At 31.8% G+C, this 20,863-nt stretch overlaps 1 protein-coding gene across 1 annotated transcript; it reads left to right on the plus strand.

Annotated features, from left to right (window-relative positions):
• The first annotated feature begins 6,787 nt into the window (after nt 1-6,787).
• On the plus strand, nt 6,788-17,450 carry LOC127699826 (collectin-12-like). The gene is made up of 7 exons (XM_052203197.1): nt 6,788-6,932; nt 7,830-8,055; nt 9,149-9,358; nt 10,248-10,333; nt 14,050-14,155; nt 15,536-15,746; nt 17,353-17,450. Exons 1-7 carry the CDS (start codon nt 6,912-6,914, stop codon nt 17,366-17,368), a joined length of 876 nt encoding a protein of 291 aa, XP_052059157.1. The 5' UTR covers nt 6,788-6,911; the 3' UTR covers nt 17,369-17,450.
• The last annotated feature ends 3,413 nt before the right edge of the window (nt 17,451-20,863 follow it).

The following is a 20,863-nucleotide window of genomic DNA, read 5'->3' on the forward strand; positions in this document are numbered from 1 at the left end:
TACACTGTTACAATGGCATTCAACAAGATACTTTTAAAATGTTTTCACATAAATGATATATCCATTGGTATGAAATCAGACTTTTTATGTAATTTAACATAAAACATGTTTTTCTAATAAACGAATAATTATCAGTTAACAAAATCTATTTCATTCAAAATAATTACTTTTGATATGTCGAACCGATAATCCCGAACTCTTTTTCGCGGTAGACATAGACGAGAACGACTTAATATAATCTTATGGTACTTGCCACTACTTATTCTGTAGTGTGGTCGCATCTGGTCTGTGTTGCCTCTAACTAAACACATGTTTACTAGGAAGACTTTTTTATTCATATCGTTCTGATCGATGTGATTAAGGTCCTAAATCAATTGAAAACATGTAACAAGTATATCTCTAAAATGTATTTATTTATTAATTTTTACCTTGATTTGTTTCTTTCTTAAAGATATTCGAAACATCGCTAAAGTACTGTCACCAGAATATATCATTTTTTTAGAAGTCCCTTTGGCGGTTGCAAGTAAAATACAAGATTTTTTCCAGCGATTTTTTTTGTAATTTTAATATGATGAAAAGGAATTCCACAACCTATCAACATTTTAGCTACTTTTGTTTAGAACTAAAGCTCTTTTGGTTCATGGTATCAATTTTAAATCCATTTTTTTTTATTACACCTACATCCTTAAGACAATATTTTTCATATTCCTTTTGTTTATAAATACGAGGAAACAGCCACTTATTCATAGTGTAATGATTTTATAGAGGTACTGATTATTTCGAAATTCCTTCTTATTATTTCATATTTTAAAGCATTAGGAAAATACGCGTAGAACAGTATCTGCAAACCAATCTTAAGCATCTGAGATGATCACGGATTTACGTGAGTTTTGTCATTGTATCGTCGACTTTTTTCTACTTATAGCTTATAGTGATATATTGGCTCTCCTTGTAGAATCTACTCTTTTTAATGATAAATCCATGTTGGTATTCAGTGAAACATGAATTATCTACAATTATTATGTATTATATTAAACATGTAGGTATTTCTCTGTTCTAAGTGTTCTTTCATTTAGTTGTACTGTATTCCTGTCGCGTAATGTTGTCATTGTAGCTGTATTTTTACCATTGCCATAAAAACGGGAGGTTTGGCTAGCCATAAAACTAGGTTCAACCCACCATTTGGTCTAAAAATGTCCTGTACAAAGTCAGGAATATGGCAGTTGTAATCTAGTTTGTGTCTATATATGTTACATTTGGCGATTGTTTTTGTTGTACTTCAGTGTTTCTGTTGTTCCGTTGTTTTCTTTTATACTTTTATAGTATTATACCGTTTTTTCCCTCGGTTTTAGTTTGTAACCCGGATTGGGTTTTTTTTCACGATCGATTGAAGACTTTTGAACAGCGGTTAACTTCTGTTGTTTTAACTCATATGATGTGCGTCTGTCGCTTTGTTATCAACAGCGTGATAACATTTTCGACATATGTTTACTTGGACTCAAAGATTTACATATAAACAGATGGTTCAACTTAAATTCACGTGCATCGTACAAAATGTGTAAACACTATATCGATTTGGTTAAGTTAAAATAAGAAGAAAAAGAAGAAAACAACAGCAACGTTATGTTTATTCAAATCCATATAAAAATTAATTAATGCAATAGAGCTTTGGAAATTTTACAAACTTAATATAAGATTAGATTCCACTAATTTCGATAATGAACCTAGTTTATGAACGTGACTTAAAAACATCACATTGCATGAATAAAAACAGTCAAGCTGACGGTAATTCCGTTATGTGTACGCTCTAGGCTCAGATAATAATTGATTGAAATACTTGCAATGAGAATTACAAGGTATAAACACAAATATGTCTAAAAGACATTTAGGAAATCATTCATTCAAGTTATACATTTATTGGACATTTTTTTCTTTGTCTTAAGGGGGTAAAATAGAACATCCAGACAAACAGCACACTTGCCATCGCTTCATTTTTTTTTTTATTATTATTATTTTTTAAATTACCGTATAGTCTTATAAGAAGCAAATAATTCATGCAAGTCCTAGATTTGTGTCATTTTAACATGGTCTGTCCGTTATGTTTATTAGTTTTATTCCTCGCTCACGCTCAGTATTAAATTGATGTCCAGGCCATGTGAAATATTTTCACAAATCTATTGCTGCATGAGTTATTTCTTTAACAAACTGAGATCAACAATATTCCGATTTCAGACCTACATGTAGTTATCGAAAATACTATAAACCAGGAAATTTTCGCGCCGTCTTTATTTCGCGATTTATTTACACAATCTAAATTTGCGCCGTTTTGAATTCGCGATTTCCCTGTGAAATATATAAATATTTTCATAAATGATTTAGAAAGTGAACAGATTCTCATGTATCATAAGTTTTGTGATAAAATCAGAAATCTATTGTTTTCGGTTAATTTATGTTAAAGTTGTGTCATGTTTGCTTGTAAAAACATATAAACAATAATAGAAAAAAAGAACTAACTAAGAGTGAATTAAAATAAAATTCTGATAGGATAAATGCTAATTTATCGATCTTTTGATCTTAATAGTTCTTTTGAAACTGATTGACAAGTGTCATTTACATATGTGTAACAGGTGTTGTTTACATAAAGATATCGGTAATGTCCGCTTGCTTGAGATGTCTTCTATTAAGTTAAAGTCATGATTTCTATCATTGCTTTTCATTAAGAAACATAGTTATAATTTGAGGAATAGATCTATCGTCTTCAAAATCGGTGTTATGCAGTGGTCTTCTGCATGTCCTATCATATACGTACATGCATGGTCTTTATCTTATGAATAGAGTTTCCCTGAAATTTTCGCGGTCGTTTTATTTTTCGCGTTTCACTTCTTACCACAAAAATAGCGAAAATAAAACTGCTGCCAAAATTTCCCTGTTTATGTCGTTTAAAATGTAAATAAGTATCATTGATAAATGCCCAAAAAGACAATACAATATATTTTAAAACATATATTGCATTGTTCAATCATGTATTTTAGATATTTTTTTACGATTTAAGTTTACGTACAATAGAGCGTTTGCAAAGAATGATCCTGTCTACTAACGTGATTTTCTGTTTGACAAAATTTATAACAGATGATTCAAGAAAAAGGCATAATGATTGGGATTACATATACATGTTTTCAGGGACCAGAAGGAAGAACACCACTAATGCGAGGCCCCAGTGTTCAGACTTCTGTATGTTAAATTCCCCAATTTCAAGCAGACACAGCTCGTTTGTTATAAGTTCAAATAAAGTGACAATTATTGCATGTCAAAGCAACTCTTTATGATGTCTTGTGCTGAAAAAATCAACATTCATTTAATGGCATATAAGAAACAAAAACTGGTCCCGGAAGTTCGGATATACCTAACAGGTACTTCAGATCTGACAAGCATGCAAAATGTTCCCTCTTTTTTTAAATTTCATGCATTTTTTTTTTCTTTTATCAAAATTATAAGTCAAAAAGTGTTCCACATTGATCTACAGTTATTCAGCTTTCATTCGATACCAAAATTACCTAAATATTCTACATATTTTGAAAGTTACACCTATGCATAGGAACTATTCTGTGTTAAAAATGTTCTACTTTCTGGTATGTGCTTTTTGACCGGGCCCGAATTAGTGGTGTTACACCTATAACAGAGCTGCTATATTGACTTCAGCATTACTTAATTTCATTTTATGATGAATTTCAAGCAATAAAAACATATATAGATTAAGTCCATTCACTACTTTACTAATTCCAAGCTTACATTGAACTGGTAGTAAAATATGGGTTATGCAAAGAAATTTGCATATGGATTTTACCAAAGGCAAATATGATGTTTTTAATTTTCAATATCATACATATGGTTCTAATTTGTTAATTTCCATAGGAAAACAATGCTCTAACCAATAGTCATATTTTATCAGAGGTTTTGCATTAAAAAAAAATAATTTATTTTAAGCCTAATAGGACTAATTGTCGTTTTTTCTCCATTATATTAATCGTTAATTGTGTTGCTGACAACATGCTCCCGTCTCCTCGTTAGTGTCGTATATTACACCGTTATAATGGCATTCGTAAAGATGTATGAACATGTTTTCACACAAGTTATATGGTCATTCGTATGAAATAAAACTTGTAATGGCCCGTCCGAATTGTTAAACTTAAACGTTTAAACGATTTATTATCAATGAATAAAATCAGTTCATTCAAAATAATGACCTTTGATATGTTGTGTACTAATAATCCCGAACTCTTTTTCCCGGTAGACATGGACGAAAATGACTTATGATCTTATTTCACTAGCCACAGCTTATTATGTAGTGAGTATTTCTCTGATCAATGTTTTCCTATAACTATAAATATATTTACCCTGAAAACTTGTTCAATTCATACCGTTCCGGTCGATTAAGGTCTTAAATCATTTAAAATATATGATAAGTTTATCTTTATAACACGTACATGTACCATGTGTATATTTGATGGGTTGTTACCTTGATTTTTCGCTTTCTTACATAGACGAAACGCGCGTCTGTCGTATCAAATTATAAGCCTGGTACCTTTCTTCAATATTTTTCGAGACATCATTAAAATATTGTCAACTAAATATATCTATAGCGGTCCTATGGCGCCTGCAAGTTATTTACAGGATATTCCGTTTCACAGAGATTAGGAGTCTTTCCTATTTTTGTTGCTTTATCACCGCTAGCATACTGTCACCTTGATATATCTATAAACTACAAAGAACATTTGCAGCAGCTGTTCCTAGATGTTTTCGGAAATAACATTGGAATCAATCTGAATTTATATTAATAGTTAGAATAGCCATATAGAATAGATGCATAGATGTAAAAATATAACGCACAATTAAATTATTCATTTTGATCTCCGATTGTTTATCGTGTTTGGCGTTCATATTCAGTATAACCAGTAATTTTCCTAACAAATGTTGGTGGTTCCCACCGGGCACTCCGGCTTCCTCATTGTGGTTCTTTTTCCGTAGTACAAACTTATTTCTACGTACATATCTGTATGTTTAATTAGGAGAGACAATAGAAGACCCTTGTAGATGTGAGATTCAGTAAGAGTCCGGAATTGAATTGGACGTGTTGATTACCATTCTAGTTAGCAATGGCCATTCCCAGCTTCATTGATGCTTGGTTGTTCGGCATATACCAAAACAGAACACCTAAAGGTATAAAGCTGTAACAGCAAAAGAGAGGCGAAAGACACCAGAGGGTAGGCGCGGTCATTATCGCTGTCGCCGTCAATACCACTGTCCTACTGGTAATCCATGTATCACGATAATGACCAGTTCTTAAATAATTATTTCAATGAGGAACCATGTTTTTTAAAAAGTTTCATAATTTCAAATTGTTCAAAGCAATCTCAAGTTATTGTACGATTTCTATAGGAAAGAGTGAAGATCAGTCATAGTGATAACTATAAGTCACTGTCATTCAGTGTAGTGTAATTTGTCAGTTTATGAATACAACATAAAGTTTTCTATAATTTTATAATTAACGAAAACGTATGGTAAATAATTCAACAACTTCATTACAAAATTGACAACACTCTAAACAGAAAAACCACGCCCCACTGGTCATTAACATGTTAAAATCCGTTAACGACCGGTTCGTTGGTCCTTTTATTTCTGTCAAAGACCAATGGATTTTTAAACTAAGAATAAAGAATGTCATGTGGCCCCTTGTTATCCTATAAGAACAGCTAATTCTTTACCGATATGAAATAAATAATATTAATACATGTGTCTAGTTTGCCTGTATTTAAGTATGGCAGGGAAATCTATCTATAGAACAAAATTTTTTATTCATGTGATAAATAGGGTATGGAATCAATTGATATAAAAGTGTGCAATTTTAAAGATATATACCACTGGAAAAATCTCTTGATAGGTCTGTTCCAAAATGTTTTGTTTGCAGATTAGTTTTAAATATAATTTGTTTCATATTGAGTGCAATGTCTATTATTTATGAACGACTTCCCTTTTATGCATATCTCTTATTGATTAATCTTCAATATGTATATGTAAGGCACTTTTAGTATATGAAATTTTCATAAATTGTTTTAAAAATTACACGACACAATTATACTATGAAATAATAGGAATTGTATCAGGTCCAAAATTTTGCATGTACTGTGGTTTCGTTAGTATTCGTTGGAAACCAATTTTCGTGGATTTCGTTGGTACAGAGGAACCACGATTGCATTTGTTTTACGTACTTCAGTTTATCTATAGAAATTGATGCAGACTTTAGCCAAACCACGAAATATTATATCCACGAAAATGCAAGTCACGAAAATTTGTACCCACGAAAATTAATGAATCTCATATCAAGTGATGTTTTAGTGAGAAACTGTTTTTTTCGTTTATAAACAGTCTAAAACAATAAAGTTCAAAATATATACAACTATTAGTATAATTTATTCCACAAATAATATCCAACAGCAATTATATGTCTGATTAAAGCACTTTACGACAGTCCAAACTTAGTGAAAGGAATTATTAAATCTGGTAGTAGCGCTGAAATTAGTAAAAACATACAGTCAAATTTCAAATGTAAAGATATTTTAAACTCTGAAAACAAGTTCGATGTTATAGTGATGCACTCAGATAAGGACTTCCCGTTTAGAATTTTCCTCGGAGTTCGATATTTTTGTGATTCTACTTTTTATGATACTAAATTAGTCATATAATATTGATTTATGTCAGTGTCTAATTTGCGTACATTTAAGTATGACAAGGAAGTTTATCTATAGAACATAACTTTTTTATTCATGTGAAAACTAGGGCATGGAATCAATTGATATAAAACTGTACAACTTTAAAGATGTTTACCACTGGAAATCACCTGAAACGTTTGTTCGATGGTGTCTCTCATTTTTCAGGTAAGTTTAAATTTTCGTATTTTTAAAAAAAAATTTGTGTCATATTGGATGCAATAACTTTTATTTATTACTGACTTCCCTTTCATGCATATCTCTATTGCATCTTTAGACTCCCTAAGGACAGTTTGAAAATTGACTGGTTGATTTTTTATGTATGTATTATTTTTTTTTCCATTATACAGCAATTGTTTAAAGAACAATTTATAGAATACGACGAATAATAAAATAAAACAATGGACTATTTTTTGGTATATATCAATAAAGTGATTTATAATGAAAATCGTTTGAAAACTGTACCTATTAAATGTACTTAATGTTATTTTTACTCTTGGCATTTCGATTGTACTGATTATGATGAACAGCTACGCCTACCCCAAGGTATCATCAGTTCAATGTTAAGTACTTAGTAATAACATCAGTGGTACCAACTTGATTGTACCAGATGCGCATTTCGATAATTGATGTTTCTTCAGTAAGGCTCGAGTCTAAAAAACTTGAAAATATAAAACTAATTAAAAATTTACTGATAAAATCAAACAGCTCAAAAAGTTTGCAATTATCATAAAATCTTGAATAGTCAGATTTGTCTGTTCTTTTGAGTTCTATGTTGGTTACGTATTCAGCTTTGATACATCCCTCATGATCAGAAAAGAAAACGGATGACATTTATAACTCAAAAAAAAAAATGGGAGCAAAATAAAAACTGTCTACCGGATGCAAGTACATATTTTTTTTCGGAAACCTAAGGCATTAGATATAGCATCGAACAATAGCAACCTAAATCTAAAATATAAAAAAACAATCAACAACAATATCATGAACATCGACTGCGGAAAAAAAGTCATTTTAATCATAGAACAATTGTATTCATCATTTTCATCTATCAATTGTTTTCAGATATCATTGATAGTCTTTGTTGGTTTGACTTCAATACATAGTCAACAGTTATTTACCAATTTAGATGGAATAAATGGTCAACAAGTAATTTCAAATGTTAATGGGATTATACCTGGTATCAATGGAATAGATGACCAAGAAACATTAACTCAACCTAATGAAATATTCTTGATTAATGACGTCAATGGAGGAAGAGTTTCTCCCGGTTCCATTTCAAAATCATGTGGTAAGATTGTATCTTAAGGTAGATTCACTGAATACCGCCATTTTGGATTGTACAATTGCAGTACATAATCGGACTAGTTCTTTGCCTAAATCTGCATACTTCGAAATTAATTAGAAATATATGTTTAAAACTGTTTATATGTATTAAAAAAAAATAAGTGAATGATTGCATTATCCAAAATGTTTAAACAAATACCAAATATTTCTGTTTTAGAATCAATTTTTCAATTTTTATCCATTTAATGGGAGATAGCTCTTATAGTTAAAGTTTTATACTGCAATGAAAGTAAAATTTTCTTTCTTACTTTTAGCAAGAAAACAAGTTCGGTGACACACAATTTTCTCTCTTTATTTTCTTAAAGCATCTAATTATATTTTATTCCAACTTCTATCTCATAGATTTCTTCTTTTTAACAAAAATGTGTTTTTTCATGAACAATCAATTCAAATTTGTGCAATTTTGCACGGCTTGTAGCTTACAAAATAGCACGGTAAAATCTCCATTTTGACCAAGTATAAAAAATTCTATCGAAGGAAATATATACTTATGATCCACCTTAAATGTGATTTAGTTGTGATTCTGTAATATGAGTGCACGTAGCTAAAATCTAAACTGTAAATATGATAGAACGAAACAGCAGCTGTTACTGCTGAATGGATATAAAAAAATTAAATGATTAAGTTGGATCAGTATTACTGCCAAAGAGTACGTTTAAGACAAACCAAAAACTGTACCTTCATTTGTTGTTGTTTCATAGATTAATTTAAACGTATATTAAAATAATTGGTATTATCAATAACATATAGCCTTAAACATAAAATCCAATAAGACCAAAGTGCAATAATGTGAACAACTACGTATTGATATTCTTACTATTGTTTTTCATTTGGTTTTTAATTTATTATATTTAAATATTCACACTGCTCTTGTTTTAAATTTCGGACTTTTTTACACGAACATATACGAATATATTCGTTTTTATGAGGTAGCAGATTGAGGTTTAATATGTTTTTGATTGCATCCTTGATACTCCAAAGACATTGTTGCAATAACAATTAGTTTCATTCTACTTATATTTATTTTGTTCCTGAAGACGGTGCTTTTTTGGGTGGTTTAACAATCGGAAGGTTGATTGCACCAGTACCTATGGCGGACGGAACAATGATGACAACGGCACAAGTAATGATGATGAGATTGATGAACATGATGACAGGAAGTCCAATGGCCCCAATGATGTGCCAACCACAACCAGTTACGACGCCGTGTCCCACAATGGCTTGTCCCCCACCACCTCCCATAAAAAGTATGTTTTCATAATAATGGTTTTAGATATAGGAAGATGTGGTATGAGTGCCAATGAGACAACTCTCCATCCAAGTTACAATTTATAAAAGTTTGTCTTTATTTCATGATAGTTGTCTTTACATCTGATATTCCTAAATTTTACTCTTACAATTCATAATTCGTCTACAAATGCGAGTCATCAAATTAAACATGCGTTTGCTTAATCGATTTATGACTTTTGAACAGCGGTATACTACTGTTGCCTTTAATGACATCGGTCGCCCGCTTTGAGAATACTCTCTGGTCTTGTTTTGACTTTGTGTAAGATGTATGGAACCCTATAGTTTTTACTTTGCGGTACATTAACAAATTTTACCAGATGACCCCGACTATCTTTTCTTAATTTTATCACATATAGTTTTAAAAAAAATATTTTAATCTTATAAAATCCTTCTTTCCAACTTCTTAGGTTTTGAGTTCGTGGTAGGTGTATTCGACACCAATCTTAATTGACAAGGATTGTTAGTATACTTGCCAAAGGTCAATTATTCTCTCTGGATACTCTGGCTTCCTTCACCAATTAAAACTTTCCGCGACGAACAAGACAATAGTGTTGAAAGTGTCGGTTAATCAATCACCTTGTTGATTTTTCATCGTTATGGAAGGAAAACAAATGCCAATGTTAATTGTATAAAAAATCTATATACGTTCATTTCCACCAAATATTAGATGGCTTTTATCTCAAAAACAAGGACACTGGCGATACATTTTTGTTTTTGCTTTTTCTGGTCTGATATGTAAACAAGGTTTGCTTTCTGTTTATGACAGTCATTTAAAAGGCTTGTTAATTTAAAATTGAGATGCAAACATCCTTTAAAAAGAATAAAATAATGCTTTCTCTTTTTCAGCTGCTGTTTGCCCACCAGGATGGATCTTATTCAAAGATATATGCTATAAATTTTCTTCTGATAAGAAAAACTGGGATGATGCAAAGGTATATCATTAAGATGAACTTTTTTCTACAAACATAAAAGTAAAATCACAAAATACTGACCTCCAAGGAAAATTCAAAACGGAAAGTCCCTAATCAATTGGCTAAATCAAAAGCTCAAACACATCAAACGAATGGATAACAACTGTCATATTCCTGACTTGGTACAGGTATTTTCTTATGTAGAAAATGGTGGATTAAACCAGGTTTTATAGCTAACTAAACCTCTCACTTGTATGACAGTCGCACAAAAGATATTTGCGTTGAGGGATATTTCATTATTAATAAGTTCGGCCAAATATTTGCTTTAAAAGTATTCAATATTTTGGACTTTGGAATTTATATTCTAGAGTTTCAATAAGTGACATGTTTTATACGTCTAAGAAATGTACATTTCAATTAAAAAGAACACCAAATAATTTTCACCAATGTCAAGTTGGAAACCATTCACCAACGATTATTCGTTATATTACAATACCACCATTCTAATATTTACAATTATAATCATAGTTATATAAAACAAATAGTTTTCACGTTTTATTGTATCTACCAAAGTATCTTGATACTTTACAATGCGGATAATGATCAGAAAATATAACCATTTCATTGACATATGTTAATAAACCAAACTATATTCTTTAAATTCGATTGCTGAACAATATTTATTTATCATTTTCATTTCAAAGTCATTTAATATATTGTTAATAATAGCGAAGACAAGGTGTTCCCTTGCATTCAAACCAGGCATGGGGTAATGCAAATTTTTAATTGTAATGCATGGTAATGCATTACATTTTTCCAAGTAATTGCATGTAATGTGTAATGCAGCAATTTGTGCATTACATGTAATTGTAATATAATGCATTACTTTAGCAAAAAGTTGTGTAATTTCATGCATTACATGGCATTACATGTCATTACTTTTTTCACATACCACATCTTTAACATATTGTTGGAGTTTTAACTAAACCAAATTTAAGATTTCTTGATTAACTAGGAATATGTTAATCATGAGAATATATTCTTTATTTTATCTTATTTCATACATTTTCCTGCATAAAAAGATTGATGTTTGAAAAGCATAACTGTATTGTTGTCATAAGAACAAAGAATATCTTGTCTTGCTTAAATAAAAGATAATTAAACTTTGTTATAAAACACTAATTAGTTTGTTTTACAATCAATATTTTCACCATTTAGACAATTGTTCATTAATTAAGGTCTATGTTAATTTTATAATTAGGGAAGTAATTCATAGTAATTAAATATTTCGTTTAAAATTAAAAAAAAACAACAAAGAGTATATTTATAAAAGTAAAGTCAACATTAAATTAAAATTGTAAAAGCTGAATTAAATAGACTTTTTACATGTATACTTATATTCAATTCATGGAACAGTTGCTGCATATGCTAGAATCTTTTGTGACTTCTAGTTGTTTTTCAAGATGTTTAATTTTTCTATTCACTTCATAAAATTTTCAAATGTAATGTGTAATTCAAGGCATTACTTTGCAAAAGTAATTGTAATATAATGCATTACTTTGATAAATGCATGTAATTGTAATTGTAATATAATGCATGGTTTGTTCAAAGTAATTGTAATATAATGCATTACATTGCAATGTAATTCGCCCCATGCGAATTTACCTCAATTTAGGATAGACTCTTGAATATTGAGGAGTCAAAATAGGATGAACGGATCATATAAACCCGAAGGCAAATATAATACAAGCCCAAACGAAAAAATATAAACAAGTCTAAATTGAAAACTACGTTCAAACCTATGATTACGTTGGATAAAAACCGCAACTTTTATACGTGTGCATGCAAAACAAATTTCTTGTTAGAGGGGTCTAAATACAGCACAAACAACATTTTCCAAAAGACCAAAAAAGTGAAAAAGTATATTTTAACAAAACGCATTTGACTAACAGGTCGAACAACAAATGTTCTTAAATCCTGCTGACTGCCATTGGCGATTGCCAAATAAACGGATCACAAGGTGTAATAAATGGATCTTAACTATAAATTTAATACCAAACAGAAAACAATAAACTTGCGGCGAAGATGGTATACCGCAAACAAAGGTGCAAAGATTTTTTGTACACCATATCCGGATTTCGACAATTAATGTCTCTTCAGTGATGTTAGGAATCGAAACGGTTATTGGAAGGCCACATAATTTACCTCAATTTAGGATAGACTCTTGAATTTTGAGGAGTCAAAATAGGATGAACGGATCATATAAACCCGACGGCAAATATAATACAAGCCCAAACGAAAAAATATAAACAAGTTTAAATTGAAAACAACGTTCAAACCTATTATTACGTTGGATAAAAACCGCAACTTTTATACGTGTGCATGCAAAACAAATTTCTTTTTAGAGGGGTCTAAATACAGCACAAACAACATTTTCCAAAAGACCAAAAAAGTGAAAAAGTATATTTTAACAAAACGCATTTGACTAACAGGTCGAACAACAAATGTGCTTAAATCCTGCTGACTGCCATTGGCGATTGCCAAATAAACGGATCACAAGGTGTAATAAATGGATCTTAACTATAAATTTAATACCAAACAGAAAACAATAAACTTGCGGCGAAGATGGTATACCGCAAACAAAGGTGCAAAGATTTTTTGTACACCATATCCGGATTTTGACAATTAATGTCTCTTCAGTGATGTTAGGAATCGAAACGGTTATTGGAAGGCCACATAATTTACCTCAATTTAGGATAGACTCTTGAATTTTGAGGAGTCAAAATAGGATGAACGGATCATATAAACCCGAAGGCAAATATAATACAAGCCCAAACGAAAAAATATAAACAAGTCTAAATTGAAAACAACGTTCAAACCTATGATTACGTTGGATAAAAACCGCAACTTTTATACGTGTGCATGCAAAACAAATTTCTTGTTAGAGGGGTCATCCCCCTCCCCCCTCCCCCCCTCCTCCCCCCAAAAAAGAAAGAAGAAAAACCAAACAAATGGCAGTTATCTAAAGCATTCTTTGTCATTAGCATGCACAGGCAGTTTCATTGATTTAGTCTCCTGAAAGGTACCCATCGCATAGTGCATACATCCTGTTTGGAGAATTTATAAAGGCAACAGTAGTACATCGGTGTTAAATAGTCATAAATCGATTGAGAGAAAAGTCATTCGGGTTACAAACTAAAACCTAGGGAAATGCATCAACTATAAGAGGAAAACAAACAAAAGAACAACAGAAACACTGAAGTGCAACAAAAACAAACGCCAACATACATAGAAGCGAGCTATTTGATAACAACTGCCATATTCCTGACTTGGTACAGGACATTTTTAGAAAAAATGGTGGGTTGAGCCTGGTTTAATGTCTAGCCAAATCTCCCGCTTTATGACAATGTTAAAAAATAAAACTGGGTTAGGTCAATATTTAACACGAAATATAGACGATGGAAAGAAATATAATATAGCAGATAACTCTCAACATTAAAAATCCTACCAAAAAAACCAGCAACTAATACAACAAAACACGAAAAGACTAAGATGTCAAAACATATTATGAAAATAAGAAGATGTAATAGGATTGCCAATTAAACCAATCTCCACTAATCTCCAACAGAGACAGCATGACGTAAACTAAATGTCACTGTACGGACTTTAAAAAAAACAAAATCCGTATGAATGTATTATTATCCATATAAGCTTATCTATTAAGTATTTTTTACTAGAAAAAATGTGAAAAAGAATACGCAATCCTTGCCGAACCAGATACTAAAGCAGAGATAGACTTTTTGAAAATTCTGGCTAGGATACCTGGTTATTCGTGCCGCGAAAGTAAGTGAACAGTTACCTTTCCTAGAACGTAACGTTTAATGCACAATGTTTTTAATTGATAAAACGTTTTAGATAAACTGATATCTACTACCTACCGAATACAAAAAGATTTCTACTTATATGTTTCGCCATTTTCACCATCGCAATTTGGAAAGAAGAGTTTGGATGGGATATTAAAGAATAGAAAAAAAAGGGGTCAAGACTACAAAATACATAACAAACAAATAATGAATAGAGAAAAATAGGCGTACAACATAACGAATAGAGATGGGATCCTACAATTGTGAAAATGGAGAACAACAACCAAATAAATAGTGAACAATGGCTAAGAGAATACAGAAATAAAAACCCCAATCCAGACCCTTCATTATTGCAAGGAGAAAAAGTTCTTAAAACGTATCTAATTAACAAGCCAAGATCAGTTCTGATGTTTTTATTATAGTTAATCAAATTAGCATTTAAATACCTGTTGTTTTAATGGCTCTCCATTCAGTCGTCGTCACATGGTTTCATGATATGTAAAGGCCACAGTAGTATACCCTGTTCAAAATTCATAAATCGATTGAGAGAAAACAAATCCGGCTTACAAACTAAAACCGAGGAAAATACATCAACTACAAGAGAAAAACAAATGAACAACAGGAACACTGAAGTGCAACAAAAACAAATGCCAACATACATAGAAACGAGCTTGTTGATAACAACTGCCATATTCCTGACTTGGAATAAGACATTTTAAGAAACACTTGAGGGACGTAGTCTCATGTTCTTCAAAATTCGAACTAGATGTACATAAAAATAATGAGATGTGGCATGATTGCTAATGAGATATATAAAAATAAGGAGATGTGGCATGATTGCTAATGAGCTTTCTATCCACCAGAGTTCAAATAACTAGATATAAGCAAATAACGAACCAAAATAGCAAAGAATATACTCAGTTAACTGAGGATGATAGGAGTTTTTAACGACCTTGACTGGCTATACAGCCCTTGCACGGTCGGCCTTGGCTTGCGCCTTTTTGGGCATTTAAATAATTTGTTTTTACCATAAGGTAATTGAAATAATTTGAGTTCAGTCAACTTTTCAGTATGTGACATGTTAAATACTTTAATATTTTACAATAAACTGTATAAAAAGTATTACCAATTAGATTAGACTTGCAGGTGTAAGAAGTTTATTTCCAGGTTATTTTATTCATTTGACTTTTTCTGTGACATCATTTGAAAACATGCTCTTGCAAATGCATTTACACTAAGTCTCAAAAAAGGACATGGGGTATCACTGCCAATGACCCTATTACCGACCAGCGTCCCAATTGCAGTAGCTGTGAGCAATTATTTGACCCATTAAATTATCGAATTCACTTTTTCTTGTTAGACTATTGGATTGGTGGGAAAGATCGCAATCCGCCAAAAGACGATTATGTTTGGACCTCAAGAGGTGTAAGGGTAAAAATTGGAGCCACTGATTGGGCAAAGGGTAAAGCGACTCCAAGACAAGAAGCCTGCATGGAAATGTGTGCAGGATTTGATCATAAATGGAACGACATTCGGTGTACAAGCATACGCAAATATATCTGCCAAAAAAGGTTTGTTATCGGTTCCGTTATCCCTCTGATAGATCGTGCAAATTCAAATCATTATCGTATAATCCATTCATTATTATACAGTTAAAATACTATATGCATGTATGGCTGATTATGCAAAATACGGTCTATTCATAATGTCAAAAACATAAAAAAGGGCAAAACGTCTATATTAGAAAAAAAAAAAAAAAAGACTGGTAGTAACATGAAATGTTTTTTTTAATTTCTCGGGGCATTTTGACAATTTTTAGATCAAAATGTATATATCTCACTTCTCATATAGAGTAAAAAGATTTGATATGACTTCAAATTAGACAACAATACACTACGAAATAATTGACGTATATGTAGGCAAGTTCAATTCCCGTACTGATTTGAACACTTAGCAAAACACATACCATTTTGTAAGCTAGAAAAGGCCGCAACATGACAAAATTTAAATCAATAGAAAAGTCAAAATAACTACATAATTTACGACAAAAAATTCAACAGAAAAAAATGTGAAAGACAGCAACCATAAAATGATAATCAGTACACAAGCAATTGGTTTCGTGTTGCGATGTCATAAACAATCTGGGAAAAAGACACGACCTTGTGTAATGCCATAATACTATTTTCGACAGGATATATGATCGTGTTCGTAACTCTATGTATTAGATACATAAAGATATTATGGTCAATGCAGAATGAAAGTTTACAATAATTTAGGAGGGCGTCTTTGGCGATTTCGTAATGTGTTATTGAAAAACGAGATATATGTAGGGTATCCAATTTCATTTAATAACATCTTGGTGTAAATGAATAAATACTTAGTCGTGCTTAGTGTATCCACCCAATAATCCTTTTTCTTTTATTTCCGGGGCCTCGGTGGCCAACTGGTCTAAGTAGCTCTACTACTGTTATCACTAGCCAACCAACACTGAGTTTGTAAGTTTGAACCCAGCTCTTGCGGATGCACTAATCCAATCTTAATTGACAAGGATTGTCAATTTTCCTATCGTAGGTCGGTGGTTTTCTCCGGGCACTCCGGCTTCCTCCACCAATAAAAACTGGCCCAATTGTGGCGCCTAAAAGAGGCGTTAAAACGCCAACAATCAATCAATCAATCATCTTTTATTTTCTGAATATAGATTGTACCTCTGCATCAAGTAGGATATGATATTTCTCCACTCAAGAGCAAGGCTTGCCAAGCTTTTCAAATATTTAAAATTCAACTTTCCAGACGTTGGAAACTGTTTCATAAATTTAGACAAAATGACGACAAATATTTTCAACTGTTTGCCAAATGATATGTTGTATATATGTGATGTCATAAAGCATGGTCAACTATTCGTCACGTCACAATATGATATTCCGGGAATTGCAAGAGCATTCAAGGTTCATTAGTTAATACTGACCAATGAAGCACTGAGACGAAACGAACCAAACGTTGATAAGGAAAATATGTTCAATATGTTAAGATCTGATAAAATTATTAATCTGAGTATTGTTATCCTATATCTATATAAGATCAAATTGATTTCTCTCAAGTGTCGTTCTTTCTGAAGTTAAGTACTGTATATAATTTGTCTTCTTTGAATCATAATTGTTTATATTTTATATTTTTCAGTGCAACTTATGTTTAAGACTAAGGCCAGGAAAACAGGAAGAGTACAATACAAAATCGGCATGGACATTTCAAAATTACTTTAATAAATATTTGTTGAAGTCTTTGTTGTTATATATGACAAACAAAAATGTTGATCTCGTGTTTTACGCCAAATATCTCATTAACTTTGATACAATTATAAAGATATAAGAAGATGTGATATGAGTGTCAATGAGATAACTCTCCACCCAAGTCACAATTTGTAAAAGTAAACCAGTATATGTCAAAGTACGGTCTTCAACACGGGGCCTTAGCTCACACCAAACATCAAGCTATAAAGGGCCCTTAAAATGACTAGTGTAAAACCATTCAAACGGGAAAATCAACGGTCTAATCTATATAAAAAAAACAGAAACGAGAACCACTTATAAACCACATCAACAAATGACAACCACTGAACATCAGGTACCTGACTTCGGACAGGTGCAAACAAATGCAGCGGATTTAACCCTTTTAATATGTTGTGGTATGCTGTGGCTGTGTGCAAATAGAAAAGCTGGAATCCAGATCTGATACCATGCCCAGAGCATGAGTTCAGAGAAGGGCATTCATGTTGTTCAATAAACGTTTTCCATGTAGTGTTGTCTAACTGTTGCTTGATTGTTGTCCTTTTTCGTTTTGGCAAAGCAAGTGTCTTTTAATTGGACTAGAATACAAGGTTCTAACATGGGTGAACTACTCTCGGCTTAATCAAACTAAAATCGATGTATCAAAAATTCTTAATACATAATTTACAAGCAGTGTAAGGGAGGTAATCAAACAATGTTATTTAAATTGATTTGGATTTTGATTTTGATTACCTCCCTTACACTGCTTTTAAATTGTCTCAATTGTCCTTTAACCAGAAAAACCCTTGTTTTTCCCCTTTTTTTGCCCCTAATTCCTAAATAGTTTGAGCCATAACCCCCAAAAGTCAATCCTCACCATCCCTTTGTAGTATGGAAACTTGTGGTATAATTTCAGAGAGATTCATACACTTTAAAACAAGTTATTGTCTGGAAACTACAAAATGCTTATTTGGGCCCCTTTTTGGCCCCTAATTCCTAACCCCCAAAATCAATCCAAACCTTCCTTTAGTGGTTATAAACATTGTGTTAAAATTTTATTGATTTCTATTTACTTATAATAAAGTTATTATCTGGAAACCATCTGTCTTCGGACGACGACGACGACAACGTGATACCAATAAAGACCCAAAAAATTTTAATTTTTGCGGTTGTATAATAAAAGGTCACTTAGCACTTTGGGCCAGAAGAGCTGACCATAGCGTATTCCACGTTACTTTAAATAATAAAGTTACCCATTATTTGTATAGGAGACTTCAGAATTTGCTTGTTCCAGGAACATATTTATAGAATAACTAATCGAAGAATTCAAATAGAGAAAAATATTCAACGAGTGACCGAACAACACATTAATTCACAAATGCCCGTTGCGCATGAGTTAATTATCAGTGTTGGTCGGTCACGAGTTGAATAATTTTCGAAATTTGAATTCTTTGATTAGTTATTCTTTTTATTACATTGGCAAACATCTTTTTTTTCTGAAATTAAAGTAGAAAATGTAAGGAACTATATCTTTTTCTCAGCAGATAGCTTATCTTACACTGATTCAAAATCTCTTTAGTTAGTGGTATTTTTTATATATTAAAATGAAAGTAAGCAAGGACTTTGAATAAACATTAAGTTGTTTTATAGATTTATTTATACTGATTGGAATAGTATTTGGTTCCTATATACATTTGCATAAAATAGGCGAGATAATTTGCTGCCAATTAAGATCATGTCTCTTCCGTTTTCATATGAAAATAACCTTCCATAAAATAGATTAAAACAAATCTTGAATATTCAATCAGAGCTTAGACAAAAGACAAGTCAAATTATGTCCTAATTATTCACCCAGTTCATTTTTATGATTTTAGTTTAAAGCAACTATGTGCACAGGATTTATTTGTTTTAGAAGAAAAACCGACATAGGTAGATAATACAATTAATTACACAATAACTTACACAATTCTATATTAATATTCTTGTGATTGTTATAAAATACATCATTAACACCATTACAAACCTAATCCCGATTTATATCCATTTTTTAGAAATTTACCTGTGACGTCACTTTTTGTGGCGTTGATACATTCCTGTGACGCACAGTTGGTAATTCTATAATGCTGCTTTTGTGTAGTCATAAATTAATTTTAGGTATTCGGTGTTATTCTGTGGTTAACATGTCAAAATGTACTATATGTAACAATGTTTTAGATTTTAACGAGAGAAATTTATGTATTACTGAAAAATTATTACACCAGGGTTTTCGATATCACAAACTAGTCAAAACATTTACTAAATTTTATCATCGGTATAAGGACATCATTCGTAAATATAGCTCAAAATGCAGACTTCTTATACGTTCAGGTATTTCACATCCAATTTTTTATGGAAATATTCTTTATAAAGCACAAAAATGTCAGTATTCACCTCTGAAGCTAACAAAACCTATAAATAGACTTATTAAGAAAGGATATAGTTACGATACTGTTGTCAGGTCATTAAAGATTGCATATTTTGGCGTTAATATTGATTCACTTATAGGGTCTTTGCATCGGCACTAAACACATTTATTTAAAAACCAGTTGTTGGCATGACACGGGTTATGTTCTTCTCATATATGTTATGATGGTATGATACTAAACCCCTAACGGGAAGGATTGTGCCTGATATTCATATGATGAAGACATAATCTTTCAATCAGTTTAATTGAAGTCTGGACTGGCATGTCAGTTAACTGCTAGTAGTCTGTTGTTATTTATGTATTATTGTCATTTTGTTTATATTTCTTCTGACATCAGACTCGGACTTCTCTTGAACTGAATTTTAATGTGTGTATTGTTATGCGTTTACTTTTCTACATTGGCTAGAGGTATAGGGGGAGGGTTGAGATCTCATAAACATGTTTAACCCCGCCGCATTTTTGCGCCTGTCCCAAGTCAGGAGCCTCTAGCCTTTGTTAGTCTTGTATTATTTTTAATTTTAGTTTCTTGTGTACAATTTGGAGTTTAGTATGGCGTTCATTATCACTGAACTAGTATATATATTTGTTTAGGGGCCAGCTGAAGGGCGCCTCCGGGTGCGGGAATTTCTCGCTGCATTGAAGACCTGTTGGTGACCTTCTGCTGTTGTCTGTTCTATGGTCGGGTTGTTGTCTCTTTGACACATTCCCCATTTCCATTCTCAATTTTATATATTACATGATTTATTCATGTATTTCTCTGTCCTGAGTGCTTTTGTATTTATTTGTACTGTATAGTTGCCATGTAATATTGTCATTTTAGCGGTATTTTTAACATTGCCATTAAGCGCGAGGTTTGGCTAGCCCAAAAACGAGGTTCATACCACAATTTTTTTCTAAAATGGCCTGTATCAAGTCAGGAATATGGCAGTTGTTATCTAATAGTTCGTTTCTATGTATGTTG

This window comes from Mytilus californianus, unplaced genomic scaffold, assembly GCF_021869535.1.
Source record: "Mytilus californianus isolate M0D057914Y unplaced genomic scaffold, xbMytCali1.0.p SCAF_41, whole genome shotgun sequence".
NCBI lineage: Eukaryota > Metazoa > Mollusca > Bivalvia > Mytilida > Mytilidae > Mytilus > Mytilus californianus.

Excerpts from the sequence above, each read along its gene's own strand:
- LOC127699826 (XM_052203197.1), top strand. The coding sequence starts at position 6,912 with ATGGTGTCTCTCATTTTTCAG. Across the intron at positions 6,933-7,829 it reads TGGTGTCTCTCATTTTTCAG|ATATCATTGATAGTCTTTGT; the intron begins GTAAGTTTAAAT and ends AATTGTTTTCAG. Across the intron at positions 8,056-9,148 it reads TTCCATTTCAAAATCATGTG|ACGGTGCTTTTTTGGGTGGT; the intron begins GTAAGATTGTAT and ends TTGTTCCTGAAG.